This window comes from Strongylocentrotus purpuratus, unplaced genomic scaffold, assembly GCF_000002235.5.
Source record: "Strongylocentrotus purpuratus isolate Spur 01 unplaced genomic scaffold, Spur_5.0 spur5_scaffold_4, whole genome shotgun sequence".
NCBI lineage: Eukaryota > Metazoa > Echinodermata > Echinoidea > Camarodonta > Strongylocentrotidae > Strongylocentrotus > Strongylocentrotus purpuratus.
Window position 1 is genome coordinate 25,207,832 of NW_022145610.1, and position 18,628 is coordinate 25,226,459.

The 18,628-nt window shown below is 36.3% G+C and overlaps 1 protein-coding gene across 2 annotated transcripts in view; it reads left to right on the forward strand.

The window, feature by feature from the left end:
• LOC105436387 (kinesin-associated protein 3) overlaps positions 1–18,374 on the forward strand; it is a 42,326-nt gene extending 23,952 nt beyond the window's left edge. For both annotated transcript variants that reach the window (XM_030997529.1, XM_030997530.1), the window contains exons 13-19: positions 162–327; positions 912–1,037; positions 2,321–2,419; positions 5,466–5,551; positions 12,727–12,922; positions 14,682–14,799; positions 15,343–18,374. In XM_030997529.1, coding sequence (XP_030853389.1) covers positions 162–327; positions 912–1,037; positions 2,321–2,419; positions 5,466–5,551; positions 12,727–12,922; positions 14,682–14,799; positions 15,343–15,535 — 984 coding nt within the window. In that variant the 3' untranslated portion in view covers positions 15,536–18,374. The remainder of the gene's footprint in view (positions 1–161; positions 328–911; positions 1,038–2,320; positions 2,420–5,465; positions 5,552–12,726; positions 12,923–14,681; positions 14,800–15,342) is intronic.
• The last annotated feature ends 254 nt before the right edge of the window (positions 18,375–18,628 follow it).

The following is an 18,628-nucleotide window of genomic DNA, read 5'->3' on the forward strand; positions in this document are numbered from 1 at the left end:
ATTGTCATTTTTATTCAAATGTGAAAATATAATGAATTGAATTGAGTGTAATATACTTTGTTAGTGTTACCATTGATACACATCTCACGTGTCATGAATTATTCATTTTTTAAAGAATTTTCTATAGAGTTTATCGTTTTGTTTTCCAACTGTGATTCCAGGAATACATCTCTGACGTTGCTCGTATCATCAAGGAGTCTAATGATGAGGAGTTGGTGGTTGAAGCATTGGGTATCATGGCTAATCTAACCATCCCAGACCTAGACTATGAGATGATCATCAATGAGTTTGGTCTTGTGCCATGGATCAAAGAGAAATTAGAACCAGGTATTCTTCATTCATGATTGTGTTTTGTTTTAGATTTTTATAATTAAATAAAGATGTGTTTTTTTTTTATTAATCATTTTTTAAATTTCATTATTTTGAATATTTTAAATATGTTTATTATGGTTAATCGCATGGTAATGGGATCTCATTTTCACAGGTAGATGATGAAAAGGAAAAAGAAATAAAACATTTTATGCAGACAATTTTCAAGGAATGGAGAACATCATCTTGTAGTGCAGAAAAATAATTCAATGGGGGTGGGGGGAGGGGTTAAAGCATCAAAATTTGCTTTGTCAAGATGATTTTTCAGATACTACATGTACATTGAATGTTTGCAGGAAAAATTCTGATTTAAAAAAATATATATCTTTTGAAATATTTTGTTCTGCATATGCTGCATTTGTATTGTTTACTGCACAAGAAACCTTACTGTTTAATGAATTATGATCCTACCAAATCTATTGGTCGTTAAACTAACGTTACAGGACCACAATAATGTTATTCTTAATGGTGAGCACCATTAAAATTTTCTTTCTATCTCTCTCTCTCTCTCTCTCTCTCTCTCTCTCTTGTCTGCTAACTAGGAGCTGCTGAAGATGATCTAGTACTAGAAGTGGTGATGTTGGTGGGTACCGTGGCAACGGATGACTCCTGTGCTGCGATGCTGGCCAAGTCTGGCATTATTCAATCTCTCATAGAGCTACTCAATGGTAAGCATGTCGGCCATTCAATAATCCAATCCCTCCTCTGGTTAATGACAATTGCATATTTTGAATATCAAAAAGATTTGATTCAATTCAATTCAATTCAGTCTTTATTCGATTCCATGATAAAACAGTAACATCAACATACAGGTAATATAAAAGATATACTACTTATACATAATTATTATTAAAATAGTAAAATATTGACAGTAAAAGAATAGGAATTTGGTTACTGTATAAAAACCCAAGTGGGTTTGTCTGGATAGCCACCATGAACAGTCAAATGAGTAAAAGAATCTTACAAAATGATATACTAGTATGAATAAACAATAACTAAAACAACAACAACAAAAACCCAAAACAAAGAACATAGACCGCACAACCCTAAACAAAATTGCACTGTATAGTAAAATGAGTGTTGTTACAATGTAAAATCATTGGAAATAAGATACATTTTAAGTTTTTAAGATGCTTTCAGGAGCAGTTGCACAGCAGGATTCCTCTTTTGTCAGCTTTAATCTGTTGTAATAATAAGTACTTGTACATTTTCATGATATAAAATACCGAGTAATGTTGCTAAGTGCATATATAATTGTAATTTGCAACATGCATTATGCTCACATGGAATTTTATTTGGCCTTCTCTTTTCTTTGACTTAAGATGTCAAGTCGAAGCTCATAGGTCAGGCAATTAGTCATTTCTTTGAGGGTTTTTAATTAGCAATTCCGTATTCAAAAGTGAAGATAACGTTCCCCTTTGTCAACATTTCTCATGGATATGGGTAGTAATTAACAGAATTGATTTGTATAACCTAAGAATCTATAGTGCTAGGAGGTTGAAAACTTATGAACCACATTTGCATACCTGCCATCCCTTCTGAATAATTCAGAATTTTCAGATTTTCCGGATTTTTAGGCCCTAAAAATTTGGATATTCTGATTTTTAAAAATCTGAAAGATCAATTTTTTTAAAAGCCAAATTTATCTTGTTTTATCATGTGCCATGATTTGAGAGTTTGCGTATTGCGTGCGTTGAATGGCTGCACAATCAAGCAGCAAATTTGTATTCATTTTTTTGTACAGATTTACCGCGTATACCTTGCCAGTTACACTGCCGCTGCATACATGGCCATGGTAAGGCCGTGCGATCCCTGCTAAAAAAATTTTATTCTTATTTTCAAGTGTTGGCAGGTATGCATTTGTTGGAAGTAAAATGCAGGGATTGACACAAATACGATCACTCTGTTGTTTTATTATGTTTTTATTGTGTTCTACTCTATTCACCTGCAGCAAAGCAAGAGGATGATGAGATTGTTTGTCAGATCGTCTATGTCTTCTATCAGATGGTGTTCCATGAAGCAACGAGGGAAGTCATCATCAAACTAACACGTATCCTTTTCTAACTTCTCCAAGGAATGAATAACGAACAAAGTCAGATAATAAATCAATAGCCTAGCTAGAGCCAGGTTAATTTTGGAGTGCACGTCTAGTTTTTTAAGTTTATAATCAAGAAATAAGTGAACTTAGTTAATTTGAGGTATAACCCTATACCTAAGGGAAACTTGCTGTCTCTGTAAGAAATGAGCAAATTCAGTAGTCAACCTGTTGATTTAATCCACCTAACTGAATCCAGGCCTGGGAATGCCGGTTCAGGAACCTTGCTCCTAAATCTAGCCATGTCAAAACCCCAATCAGCGTTAGGATCTATAATTTGACAAACAGTAATAAAGTCCTGGTATCTGATTTAACCCCTGGCTCAGGAACCTTGCTATCAAGCTTTTGATCTTACTGTCTCCCCAGTCCCCTATCAAGCGTTGTTCTCACATTACCTGGGAAAACTGCCTCAAAATAACTTATACGGCAATATAGAGGTGTTATGGTCTAGTGGATAAGTCGTTGGACTGTGGACTGTGAATCCCATGGTTTGCGGTTTGAGTCCCGCTGGGGAACTAATGTCCTTTGGCAAGACATTCCTCTACATTTGTCACACTCGACCTAGGCGATTAAAATGGGTACCTGGTAGGAATAAATGCCTTGAAATGCTAGAGCGCCTTAATGGCTAAAGCCGGGAAAATAGTTGTGGAGCACCAGGAGTGTCAAGTTTGACAGGCATGAGCGCTATACAAGAACCCACTGTTATTGTTATTATTAATATAAAATGTTGAGAGTATAGTAGACTTCACCCTTCTGCATACACCAAAATGAAGTGACTACACCTAGGAGCATTTGTCGCACGCATGTACTCTTTTTAATATTTGTACCCATACTTTTTTGGACCTCCAGAAAGAACAGAGCCATGATATGTTTGGAAATCCAGCTGTCTTTTTAATTATTTATTTGTATACTTGTTCATATATATAATTATCTACTTGTATATATATATTTTTCATATGGAAAAAATTCCAACCAACCAACCATTGATTTAATTTCACCTACATGGATTTATTCTGCCACTATATTTTTCTGTTTGCAGTTCGGTTGTAGAACACATATACTGGCAGCAGGTGCTCCTCAGTCGATTACTCACACTTACATCGCTCCTAAAGTCAACCCTGGACCATACATACCCTAATTCTAAACCTAAGCCCAATCACAACCCAAACCCTATTAAAGTCTATCTTTAACTAAAAAAAGCCCTGAACGAATGATGCTGGAGCATATACAGTCAAACCTGCTTAAGCAACCACCTGTATAGAAAGACCACCTGTCTATAAAGACCACATATTTTTAATTTTCCTTGAACATGGGAGTGTCGTGGTCGAGTGGTTTAAGGCGCTTGACTGGAGATGCAAAGGTCGAGGGTTCGAATCCCGACACGGCACTAACATCCTTTGGCAAGATATTAACCTGTACTTGCTACTCTCCACCCAGGTGTTAAATGGGTACCCGGTAGGATGCGACCGTCATTGTTGGTCAAACAGCTTGTGAGCGTCAAGTAACGCCCAGCTGGAATGCTCCCCAGGGAGTGGAGATTGTGCACACAGTGTGTGCGGGCAAGCACTGAATCCAATGACCGGGGTAATAGTATAGTATTAATGACTGCTTTGAGAGAAATAGTTGTTTTATTACGCTCAAGGGAAGGTTAGAATTGTGCTATTCCCCGAGGCTTGCCGAGGGGAATAGCCCAATTGTAACCTTCCCGAGAGCGTATGAAAACAACTATTTCTCGAATATTAAAGCAGTCATTAATACTTTTATATGCCGAAAAAAAATAGACTAAAAAATGAAAAATTAAAAATATTTATCATTTTTGTCGAAGACGGGATTCGAACTCTTGCGTACAACAAGTGGTGTACCGAAAACCAACGCTTAGACCACTCGGCTATGGCCCGCCGTTAACAACATTGGCAGTTTTTTCCAATATATACATTAAAATGGATTGAAACCGGCTTCGCGTGTGATGAATGCTTCGCAAAAGCTCCATATACGGACTCTTCTTTTACTTTTGCAATGCATATTGGCACGAACTTAGATCAAGATCTATCGGCAGATGTTGTTTTTTTTGTTTTTGGAAGTTTATTTTCGTCTTCATGTCAACAATGCAAGATAAAATTGTCGGTAAGATCGATCGAGATTCAATTGTATTGAAATTACCGACCAATCCTTCGCACACATACGGCATCCTCCATCGCTCAAACCATTTTTTAACATGTAAACCTATGGGGTAACCATGGAGGCTGACCAACTTTTTTTAATAACCATGGTTATTAAAAATATTGAAATGTTTTATGCATGGTTACCGAGAATTTTACAGGAACAGTTGAAGTTTATGAATGCAATTCGACCAATCAGATGGCTGGATTTCTTAAGTGAGGTATATAATATATATTTGTAAAGCGCTTAGAGACATTTGTATTAAGCGCTATATAAAAATTAAATATTATTATTATTATTATTATTTCTGGCGCTATATAAAAATTAAATATTATTATTATTATTATTATTTCTCGTTGAAACCTATGAAAGGAACTTGTAAATATAGACTACCTGTCTATAAAGACCAAATTTTTTAATTCCCCTTCAATATGGTTTCTCTATTAAAACCTGTACTAAAGGAACGTGTACTGAAAGGTCCTCTGCCTAGAAAGTCCTTTTCATGTTTCCTGTGAGCGGTCTTTATATACAGGTTTCACTTTATTGGATCACTGGTTCACTGTGTGACCTGGGCTTGGCTTGAAATTCTCCTCAATCCCTATAAAGATCATATTTCAGTTTCCTTGAATATGTTTTTTCATTGATACCTGTACTAAAGGAACATGTACATACAGACCACTTTTCATGTTTCCCTTGAGCGGTCTTTGTATACAGGTTTCACTTTATTGGATCACCGGTTAACAGCGCCATGTGTGACCTGGGCTTGAGTCACTGTCTCCTCGAACCCTATCAAGATCATATTTCAGTTTCCTTGACTTGTATCTTGCTTCCATCTTCTCAGAGGCCCCAGCATACCTGATAGATCTCATGCACGATAAGAATTCAGAGATCAGGAAGGTCTGCGATAACACCCTGGATATCATATCGGTGAGTCCTCAGTTTATTGACCTTAGTTTTAAAATTTCTTCTGCTTGCACCACTAATTGGGTTTTATGGTTGCTAGTTTTTAGGCTTTGGTTAGTGGCAAAACCTAGATTTCTAGCAGAAATCTGGAAAAGACAGAAATTTTATTTTCACAAGCAAAAACTACAACAAAAACAATAAAATTAGAAGGGGAAAAAAGGTCTCCATCTAGGTCCTAGCTTACCTGTGATAGATCTCATGCACGATAAGAACTCTGAGATCAGGAAGGTCTGCGATAACACCCTGGATATCATATCAATGAGTCCTCAGTGTATTGAACTTAATTTTTAACATCTGTTCTGCTTGCACCACTAATTGGGGGTTTGCACCAGCTACCAGGGGTTAGGGTTGCCAGTTTTCAGGCTATCGTCTAATGTCAGGCTTTGGTTGGTGGAAGAACCTAGATTTCTTGCAGAAGTCTTGTAAAGACCCCAACAACAAAAAATCTTACAAGCAACAACAACTACAACAGAAACAAAACAATTATTTTCAAAAATAAGGTCTTGTTCTAGGTCCTAGCTTACCTAATAGATGTAATTTTTAATAAGAATGCTAAGATCTTGAAGGTTGTGATAACACTCTTGGTATTACTTCGGTAAGTAATTACAAACTTTATTGACCTCCATTTTTTTTTTCTGCCTGTGCCACTGTGATGCTGGAGACATTATTCTGCTTAGACCATTAAGGTTTTGAAAATATATGAGTTTTTAGCATTAGGGCTTTGGGGTTGTCACTGCTAGTCACCAGCCACAGTATTCTATGTGCCATAAAAAAACAATTGGGTTACTTGTCCCTGATATGACTTCTTGAGTTCTCGTTGTATGAAGTCATGCTAAATGACCTTGAACGTGTGCCAGTAGGTTCGCACAACCTAGAAACAAGTTCTTGAATTCAACAGCTCAAGCATCTATGAAACTTGAAGGTAATGCAGGATGTTATTAATGAAGAAAAATTTTCATGGGAACATTGAGTCACTTGGCTCTGGAAAGCTCATAAGGAGCTGCAAGAAATTTAAAGAGAGCCCTAATAAGATACCAACAAAAATTTGATCTGCAGAACAATTGTTGCGAGAAAAGGTCCTTAAAAGAGCTCCAATAAATGAAAAACAGTTTTGTTATCTACAGTTTTTGTGCGACATCAGTGTTTATGCGAGTTTGTGAATTATTTGTGACTGTTATATCTCCAGAACACTCTTAAAACATTTGGCTTCAACATGTCTGTGTGTTAGTCATGAAAACTATTGACTTTCTGGGGCTTTCTGGGGGTTGGAAATTTGGAGGTCAAAGGTCATGCAGTGTGATGATCTGAATAGCACAAGTCTTGGCATTATTTTGAGGGCTTGCTAGTTTGGCTATTTGGGTACCTGGCGATGTAGAGACAATATTGATTTTAAAATTGTTATTGTATTTTTGATTTCTTCAGAGATGAGCAGAGTAGTTAGAATTCTTCAACGGTGCCTGTAACTACAATGTATATGTTTCAAACTTTAAGAAGTAGCCGAATGTTAGAATTAGAGTTGAAATTTTCATTGCAATGAGATACAAATATGTTGCTATACTCTTTGCCCAAGTTTCTTTTTTTATTTTAAAGATTATGATTATGTCAGCATTTTAAGGCCCACTGCACTACTTGTAGCTACTTGCGCCCTCTATATAACAAACCATGCCTAATCGGTGACCATTGGTCCCCCATGATCCTCTTTTTCTTATGTTAACTGAGAGCTGAGTTGATGAGATAACCACCTGTCCAGTGACCTTGCAGGGCAGTCTAATCCCTCCTGTAAACTGTGGCAGATACGCTTTAAGAAATAGTCACTGATATCTTTCAAAAGATATAATCATGTGATAAATGACTGATTTTGAATCCCTAATTTGTATCGGTGATTTCCCTGTTTTACCACACCCGGTTTTGCAAGAAATAAGTATTCCCCCCCCCCCCCCCCCCCCCCCCCCATCTTGACAACTTGTAATGAAGACTAATTTGTTTTGCTCAGCTTCAGACTCCCCACTGTAGTAACATTACTGCGTGGCTGACATACCACCCGTCCACTTTCAAAATGAATCTGTTGGCATCCGTAGAATGTTTGGTTACATTACTCTGCCAAAGTATGGTGTGTCAATGTACTATCCATACTAACCGCAACATGTGCAAAATAATGTTATGAGTATAAGCTTAAAGATGATGTACAGAGTCAGAGGAAGTGGAAGATGTCATAATATTGATTTCTGTAAACTTTTAAAAGCTGTCAAAATATAGATTTCTGTAATCTTCTGATTTGGGGATATACTACTGGTAATAGGATAGAACACAGGGCCACAGGCTCCAAATAGTTTGCTCTAAATTGCTTGCATTTTTGAGAAATTAGATGTTTAGTGTTGAATACCAAGGATTTGACCATCACATTTACTGATAAAGATCCTATGTTATTGCTTACTCTTCACTCATTAATATTTAATAAATCTTTCTTTTTGGTTGTATCATAAATAAAATGAACATTTTGTATGGGACCCCTTGAATGGAAATACCCTTTACTTGAAATTCACTGTGTAGAAATATTGTGCAAAAGTGAAGGAAATTACAGAGTATTTTATGACATGATTAATGGATGTAAATCATTTATCAAAATTTATCTGCTTAATAAATTTTTTAGATAAAGGGAGGAAAATCATAACAGCAGCTTGAATATATTTCTATTTATCGACTACCGGTAAAAGAAGAGAAATTTGAAGTTCTATATTTTTTTTATTTTTTTATTTACCGAAAGTGTAAATGAGCTTTAAATGCAACTTTCATGTTAACATTGTCTGTCAAAATCACAAGCTCATGGCTCATCGATCACTTTTAATGATCTTGCCTCATTCACTGCTGGTTATGTCTCATGCGCTGTATACACAGCTGTTTAATTCACAACACACAAAAACATTCATCGTTGCCTCCAATACTTGCTGTGAAATATGAGTATGGGTTGTGATAGATTCTCTGCACTTTTGTGAACAAGATCTTACAATATGCTTGAATTCTTTAGGTAGCATTTTTTTTGTTTTTTTGTTAGAGGATGTTTAAAAAAGAAAATATATGGAGATGATAGTCTGACCAGCCACATGGTGTGCATATGGTTCCCAATCGCAAATTACAGCTATGTCATATTATGAAGAGGCGTCGGCTGTGTTTTTCCATGCACCTACATGTAGCTGGCCCTATGGTGCTTAATATATGCTGTACACGTGTCCAGCACAAATGTATTCCTCATGACTTTTCTGAGACTATATGCCTCTAGGCTATTAATGTAGACACGTTTTTACTACGGTATTCAAACAACACAGTTATAATTAAAAAAATTGTACCACTGAAACAGATACATGTATATTGACCAATCTGTTTGCAAATGATATTGTTTCGTAACAAAAATCAGTGACCTGTAAACGTACTACAGTAGTCTCTGCATAAACTATACTTCTCTAAACTGTTAAATATACCTGTCTAAATTACACAACTTTCTTCTCATTTACTACCTGTACCTTGAATGTTTCCCTTTTCAACAATAGGAATAGCAACCTGATATGATTACCCTAAGATAATTAATTACCCCATTAAAATTACCTGGGTAATTAAACTAAATGTGGTGCCTTTATGATACCTACATGTAATATACCTACATGTAATATACCTACATGTTTATACATAAAGCTACTGGGTAGGGAGGGGTGTACATGATTGTTGAGAAGGTGGACTTTTTGTCTTAAAGGTAAAGACCAGTATTGGAAACGCCCCAATTTCAAAAAATGAAATGGAAGCTCTCATTACCAATCATGTGAAAGAATATGTTTTGACTAATACATGATGATACAAAATTTTCCCGGGAAACCGCCTACTAATTCATATATTTGGTAAATTTGTTTCTCTCATGGTCTGTGAGAGATATAGGGTAGTCCCATATACATCTTTCTGTGTATAGTGCTTGTAACTTTACGAAGAATGGGCCAAATTTCTTATCATTTTGATGATTCCAGAACCTTGCAGATGCTAGATGCTAGATGATCAACCTTTTCTGATCGATTCCACAATGTTTCTTTCACAATGCAATCGCATGACCATAACTGGTCTTTACCTTTAATTGGTAATACTCCTGGAAGGGTAGTTTTAAAAGCAAAAACAGCAACAAAAGAACAACAACAAAAAAACAAAAAAAATTAAGATAATAATATATGTAACAGCAGGGGATAATTTGCCCCACTCCTTATCCATTTGTTATGTACATACAATTTAATGCAGTATTTGAAAGAAAGAAAGAAAAAAAAAAACAGACATCAACTGATCTCATATCAAGTCTGAAATCTGACATTTTTGTAATAGTTTCTATTTTAGTTTCAGAACTGGGTACTTTTAGGGGATTTCCCTTTAACAAAAAACTTGTTTACTATCCAGATGTAATCTCAAGATAAAAGTTGTAAACATTTGCAAATTTGCACACATCTCTGTCCACAACCAGATTAGCATCCTCTCTTCAAAGTCTTGTATTTTTAAAGCGCAAAAGAATGCTCAAACTAATTATATTTGATAATTTTCGGCTAAGAAATGTTCCTTGAGAACCTTTAAACTGGAAACAGAGTCTAATATCTCAGACTAGTCAGCACCTGATCTAAAAATACACTTGAAAGAGTGGAAGTGGAAGAGAAGTTACAGTGCGAGGTCTGCTTGTCACATGTTTCTCTTCCCCCCCTGAAAGATCTAAATGATAACTGTACATATACCTACATCTAAAATGTCATGTGGTTTTCATTAGATCAGGTAGTCCCACTTAAGTACTAGTACTTGGTGAGCTTAATTTTTTTTCTTGTAGAATTGAAGAAAAAAAACGAGAGAAGAAAAAAATGTTGCTTGTCATGGTAGGAAATGGGGGTTAAATGAAACCAAATGACGGGAACGTTTCAGCCTTCTTCTTTTATGCTTGTAGGATATTCAACTCTTCACATTTTGTTATGGCTTTGATGTCAAATTCGACCTATACAGTCGGTGCCTGGCTCAAACGCTCCCCAGGAAGTGGAGAATGTGCATACCTTGCGTGCAGGCAAAACTGAATCTGATGACTAGGACAGTATATCTGTATAGCGCTTAGAGCCCTCAAAGATGTATGAAGCATTAAATTTAAACATATCATTTTATTGTTTATTAATTATTATTACAGTTTAAACAAAAAAAATGAATGTCAAATAATAACAAACAATATGTATATATTTTTTAATGTATGAAGATGAAACCTAAGTTTAATTTGTAATAATTTTTTTTTAAATCTCTACCGGTATATCTTTTTCTTTTTAATTCTCAAAACACACATAAAGTTGATAAGTTACAATTCTGTAAAGATCATGGTGAAAGAGAATGACAAGAAAGCACAAGAAATGAAGAGCTGAATCACAGATATTCATAAAATTGCCCTGTCTGTGACTCCATTTAAATAATGGCTGTATGTATGCATTTTAATGGATAATGGCAAGTAGGAAATTTAATGTGAGCTCCCAACTCTTAATATAGACCATGCCACCCTGGTAAGGAGAATGTCCTCCAATTTAACGAAGTTTTATTCCCCCGTGGTTCCTTTCCACAATAAAGCTGTTTCCTTAGTTGGATCAGACTCAGAAATGAAACGGACGTAGCCAAGACGGCACGTTTAAAGCTCAGTATTCGATGTCTCTGAGAAATTGCTCCGTAATAAATTGACCTCGGTACAAAGTAAATTTAATATCTTTAAAAATTGTTATGGAAGTAAACACTTCCGGCACAGTTCAGCTCACCATATGAGGCCAACCAGTTACCAGGTACAAATTTAAGTTTCTCTTTGAAAAATTGATGATATTAACGTTTACCACTTGAAGATTATTAGCTAGCATGCAAGATTATCTGGTGTGGCCACCCCCCCCTTAAAACAAAACAAAATAAAACAATTCCTGCAAACTGGCTGGTTGTGTTTAATGGTTTATAACCTAGATATTGGACTTTGAAATGATGCTTGAAATGAGGATGATTGATATTATAGGGTGAATTGTTTTCAATAAGTTAAAGTGAGATATCAATTTTCTTAATAATACTCTTTCACTATCATTCACAAAGAATAAACTAAAAAGGTTGTACCCTCAAATTAATGAATTGGCAAAATCTTTATATCAAAACCCTTACTAAACGATCTAAGACATTGTCTACATTATTGATATTCTGTTGTTTAAGTCTAACCGTCAAGTCTGAAAAAATGTTGATATTCATAAGTGTAGCCAATTCATCTGATAAGAATGCAAGATGAAATCAGTAGTAGAATGAAGCAGAACCTAGATTGTTACCTTGCAAGATAAGTGACTATTTAATGAGTTACATACATTCTGTAGAACAGGAGGAAGCGCTTTGCAGCTCATAAGTCAACATATTTCATTGAGGAAATAGAACTGCCTTCTCACTCTAAGAGGGAGTGTTAGGTAGGCCTTTCCTCTCCCAAGGCATCAGGAGATGAAAGGTTTTGCTATGATGTTGATTTATTGCTCCTGGTGAAGTTTCAGTTTCATGGCATGTTGTGTCATAGTTATCAAACATGGAGTGTGACGTTAAAGAAGTTGAAAAGGTGACAAGGGGGGAAATGATGTCATAGGGGTTTCCCCTTCATTTTACTATCCACTTCCCCTATCACCCTTCTCTGTTTTTCTTTCAATTATTTTTTCTCTCTCTCCCTCTCCCCCCCCCCCCCCCTCTCTCTCTCTCTCTCCCTCTCCTTTTTGCTTTATATCTTCCCTTTTTAGTACATATGACCATTTAAACTGTTTCTTTTTTATGTTTTAATTTTATTCTCACACTTCTTTTCTCTATTCTTTTACTCTTTTTTGTATAGAACTTACGTACCCCATGATTATCTCTTTCTACTACGTAGTGGTGGTGGTGGTTATTTTACCTGACTGCTAAGAAAGCAATAAATGCTTGTTAGTAAGCAACCAGAATACCGACGGCTTTAGGTCCTCTCGGAGGGACCTACCTCTAGATAAATATCCAAATTATTCTGTTTCCTCCCTCAATATTGTCTTCTTTTTTTCCCAAATATTTCCATACCTATATCTTGAGTACTTTTAAATTTTAATGCATGACTTGTGTTCTATTTGCAGGAATTTGATGAAGAGTGGGCCAGGAAGATCAAGCTGGAGAAGTTCCGATGGCACAACTCCCAATGGCTGGAGATGGTGGAGTCACAGCAGATAGACGATGGTGAAGGAGGACTCATGTACGGAGATGAGAGTTACAGTCCCTACATCCAGGAGTCAGATATCCTTGATAGACCAGACCTATTCTATGGACAAACAGGTAAGTGCTGCATTTTTTTCTCATTATAAAACAGTGGTCTTTGAGATCATCCAGGAATCATATGTTGCAATGGATTTAGATGCTACCTGATGGTTATTAATCAGAGAAACTGTCTTTGAGATCGTCTATGAATCAGACATCCTAGATAGACCAGATCTATTCTTTGGGCAAACAGGTAAGTTGTTGCAATGGATTTTCGACCCTCTCTCAGGTTCATTTTACCAAGAAATGCAAACTTTGAGGTCTTTCAGGAATTGGACATCCTAGATAGATTTACCAGATCTATTCTATGGACAAACGGGTAAGTTCTTACAATGGATTTTCAATGCTGTCTCAGGGTCATTTAACTAAGAAATGCAAACGGTAAGGTCTTCCATGAATCAGACATCCTAGATAGATTTATCAGATCTCTGCTATAACCAGGTTAGTTGTTGCAATAGATTTTTGCAGCTGTCTCAGGGTCATTTAACCAAGAAATGCAAACATTAAGGTCTTTCAGATATCAAAAATCCTAGGTAAGTGTTGCAACATATTTCTAGACATTACCTCATTTTAAAACAGTGGTCTTTGAGATCATCCAGGAATCAGATGTTGCAATGGCTTTAGATGCTACCTGATGGTTATTAATGAGAGAAACTGCCTTTTTAGATCTTCTTTGAATTTGAAACCCTAGATAGACCTGATCTTTTCTCTGAAAAACCAGACGAGTTCTGTTGCAATTGATTTCCAGAAATGTTACCTTACAGCTATTTGACCTAGAACCACATTACAGTCTGTAAAATCACCCAGGAATCAGAATCAATGTCTCATAACAAGCTGCAATTGATTCATATTGACCCCTAATCATCTAATCGATCTAAAACTTTCAAAATCATATCTCTTTTATAGTACAGGTTGAGGTTGACACCAAGTTGCAATATATAATTGAATTAATCGTAACTATTTAAAGACATTATCTGATCTCAATCATCTCATAATGTCCTTTCCAAGTGGGATCACCCAACCTTTTGCATGTGGGGTTTCAAAGTTTGAAATGATGCTTCATAAGAAAGTATATTTCAGAATTAATGCTCACAGATTATTAACTGTGAGTTTTAATGGCATATTTATTTGTTATACAGTCAAACCTGCTTTAGTGACAACCTGTAGAGAAAGACTACATTTTTCTTTTTCCTCGAGAATGTTTTCTAATTGAAACATGTACTAAACAACCTGTACATAAAGACCACCTGCCTATAAAAAGACCATTTTTTCTTGTCTCTATTGAGTGATCTTGAAATACATGTTTCTCTGTATTTAAAGGTAAAGACCAGTTATGGTCATGCGATTGCATTGTGAAAGAAACGTTGTGAAATCGATCAGAAAAGGTTGATCATCTAGCACCTAGCATCTGCAAGGTTCTGGAATCATCAAAATGATAAGAAATTTGGCCTATTCTTCGTAAAGTTACAAGCACTATACACAGAAAGATGTATATGGGACTACCCTATATCTCTCACAGACCATGAGAGAAACAAATTTACCAAATATATGAATTAGTAGGCGGTTTCCCGGCAAATTTTTTATCATCATGTATTAGTCAAAACATATTCTTTCACATGATTGGTAATGAGAGCTTCCATTTCATTTTTTGAAATTGGGGCGTTTCCAATACTGGTCTTTACCTTTAAATGACAATTAAATTTGGTTTACCCGTTTTCCCGCTCATCCTTCGATGCATGATTTCCTTTTCAAATCATATCGATTTTACCTCCTGCAGGGTATGAGGATGGAGAGATGTACGATGGCCAGGTGACACCTGAGTACGTTGATGAATACGGCAATGTACAGAACGGGGAGTACCTGGGAAGACCAGCTTCTGCTATGTATGGCAACAGGTGAGGAAATTTTGTATTATTTTCATTTTTAACAAAAGAATCAAATTTATGTCTAGGTTAATTACACATCAAAAAAGTATTATTTTTCGCTTTTGTGTTTACTCTTAACAGATTGACTATTAAGCCAGATATTACTCAGACAGGACTCAATAGAAATTGTTTGTTTAACCAGAGTCAAGTGGTATTTAATGGGTTAAATGTGTGTACTAGTGAACGTCATTGAAAATCTTCTCTTTTTGGATTGGATTGTGTATATATCTATTTTAACATTTTGAAAGATAAGATACATGTATTACAAAATCTTGAGCATCATAAATATGGTTTACAGTGTTTAAGTGTTGTTGTTTTTTTTGCCTACTTTTGTCTACCTTAAAAATTGAATGCATTTATCATGTCAAACTCACCTACTACTTTGCACTGTTTATGCCTAACAACTGCATGAAGTGTAAACAAATCTGTTCCATGTTAAAAAGTACTGGCTAATGAAATTTGTTACATCTAGCAATATGTTTCAATATCACATATTTTTCTCTTTCCATCCAGGTATCAATCAGAGTATGAATCCCTCAGGCCCGGGTCAAGGGTCGCATATCTGACGGAAGATGGGCAACCTTTAGATGAATACGGCAACCCCATCGAGGTCTATGCTGAATCAGTAGACCAGTACGGCCGTCCTGTCACTCCGACGTACCAGTATGGCTCACAGGCACAGCAAGGCCCAGGTTACCCGTACTGATCAATATCGACTCTTATCTAATCATTGACACATAGCAAATGGACAGGATACTTGCTACTGAAGGGTGTACCAATATGGCTGCTAGTGGGTGTACCAACATGGCAGCACAGTTTCTCTATACTGTAGTGAAGGATTTCTACTGTGATCTCTGGAATTGGACAGAATTTTCCTTTTACCAAAGGGCTTCTCCCCTTGGTGTACCAATGTGGCTGCACAGTGTCCAGAGACTCTGCTGTAGTGATCAACTGCTACTGTGATATTTGAATTTGGACAGAACTATCTGCTCTTGATGGGCTTACCAATATGGCTACCAATTGGTGTACCAACATGGCTGGACATCTCCTACTAATACTATCCGTTGCAGTGATTGACACCTGTGATCCTTGAAATTGGAACAGACTACCTGCTCCCATAGTGCTTGCACATGGTTGTACCAACATGGCTGCCTGTGGGTGTACCAACATGGCTGCTAAGTTTCTGTTGACGATGTGAACTTCTCTGCTGTGGTGATCTAAATCTGTGATCATAGGATTTGGACAGTCTGCTTATCACAAAACAATGGCTTACAGTACCCAGTAGGTTACCAATGTGGCTCTTAGTCTTAGTGGGTGTACAACATGCCTGGAGAGTAATTTCTTCAGACCATGGTAATCTATAATATTAATGAGATAAATCTTCAGTGATTAAAGTCTATTGAGAGTTCCAGGGATGCCAGAATTCAGGCCCTGGCAAGTTTTTTTCAGACCATAGTTTAGGCTTTTTTGTGTACAAAATACTGAGCTCATTCTAGGTGATTTTCAGGCCCTCTGATCAATTCTAACTGGCATCCCTGGAGTTCATAGAGGCAATGGTTTGGGAGGCAATTATGTTATCATTGAATGTATTCTCCCCCGCAATTTACATGTGGTTATGTCCCTATCCGTGGATTGTGGTGATTCATATAGTTGTGAGCTTGACAGGTAATGCACTTATTACTTAAAGGGACTGATCAGCCCACCTCACAGTCTATTAGTAATACCTGTCATATCTGTGGACAGGGTATTCTGTTCCGGTCATTTGACTACCAATAAGAGAATTGAGAATAGGAGTGAATAAAGACATTCTGAAGCTTTTTCATCTTCCACTCATCAGAGTAATTAGTAAACCACATGAATGAACAGAAAGCTGAAGTGGACAATATAAATGGAAACTAAAGAAACAAAGAGCTGGAAAGAATAACCAGTTCTGATTGGCTGCTCAAAAGAGAGTTAGAGTGTGAATATTGCTTCATTTATAATAATAAAGCTACCTTTGTTCAGGTGTAGTGATAGGAATAGGGATCTGCCAGGTGTAATTCCTGGGATGCTTCGAGTACTGTAGTGGTGGTTACATATTGGTCGAAGATAGGATAATAGGGACTTTTAGCACAACGACAACGTGGATTGCTACGATCGACATCCTTTTAATGTACTGCCTTGAATGGACGTCACACGTATCACAAAATTTTTAAAATTCACTAATGTTGGTGGAGTGCCTAGAGTGTCGCTGAAATGAGTGCCATATCAGAATCCAGTGTCATTGTTATGATTAATATAATTAATTATTGATTTGGGGTTCAATATACTTTGTATTCAATGAATTTAATAAATATAACATTGGTGAAATTTTGGGTCAGTTAATTTTCCCAATCCCAAGCAATGTAATTACTTGATTTACTGCCAAAAAGTGACGAAGAAAAATAATTTAATCCTTGTTGTGCGACCTTATGCAAAATCTTCAAATTGGCAATGTGAGTGAGTTCTCTACCTTTGAGTGATAGGTGCAGAACCTGTTAACACCTGCATGTATTTTTCAACTCCAACTCAATTCCACACCTTCAAAGATGCCTTCACACGTGTCTAAGCAAACCACCTAGAAATAAGGTCCGCAATAAAAAATCAAAAAATTTTACTTGTAAATGAATGGGAGTGGAAAGAAAAAAATTAGCGGTGCTACATGTACTAACGTACATGTATGTTGTAAGGCACAAAAATATGAATTGCACTATGCTTGTTTCGTGTCATTTTGCCACAGCTTTTTCCTTCTTGGGAGGTGGGGGGAGGGGGGTTATCATGCCAAGTGTGAATGGGGCTTATTAATAGTGTGAGAGCTTGCATTCCTAGGTAGTGCACTCTCTGACAATTCGTCACATAACGAGTACCCCCCCCTTGACAGATCCTGTCAGAGTGATCAGTAAAGCTCGGTACACCTGTATAGGAAGTGGGTATTTACTGCGGGCTTAAAGACTTAAAGGGGGAAGTCAACCCTAATACTAAGTTGGTTTTAAAAGAAGCACATAAATGTGAAGAAGCAGGTGAGTAAAGTTTGAGCAAATTCTGATTAAACTTAATTATTTAAAAATAAGAAAGTTATGAACTTTTGAAGTTGTGATCAATTAAACACAAATTGGCAACTCTGTGACCTATCTTACGAGCTCCCGGCCAATGTGTCTCTTTAAAGAGAAGGTAGAGTCCCATGTACCTGTTTCTGTGTACTGTGGCATATGATTTTTTTCAGTGAGATCAAGTAAATTTCTTTTTGATCATTCCAAAGCTTTGCAGTATACATCATACTTATGCACTACATATTAAACCTTTTCCAATTGCTTTCAGAAGTTTCTTTCACAATTGCATGTCCAGAATTTTACTTTAGCTTGAACAGGTAATCACGAGTATTTGGACTTGTTACATGAAAATGACCCCAAAATGTGGTAAATGATGACTACTTTTTATTAGACTGCTTTTAAGGAAAAAAATGTGTCGTTCCAAAAGTTTATCATTACGGTATGTATATGGTTTGTTTGGAATAGCGGATTTAAAAAGAAAAGAAAAGTTGCTTAAAATTAAAGTCACTATAATGCACCTACACAGATGGCTGCATATGGAACTACATTTTTATTGCTGGCATCATAGATTTCACACCTCAATCCTCAATATGTAGTTATTCTTCGCTTTAAACATGAACAAGTAATTTGTTTTAAAGCTGAGGCAAATCTGACAGCAAAAGTCAGGAATATTAAGAAGACAAAAACCTGCAAAATTAGTTTTCAGGAAAATATTATGCATCCACTTGAAC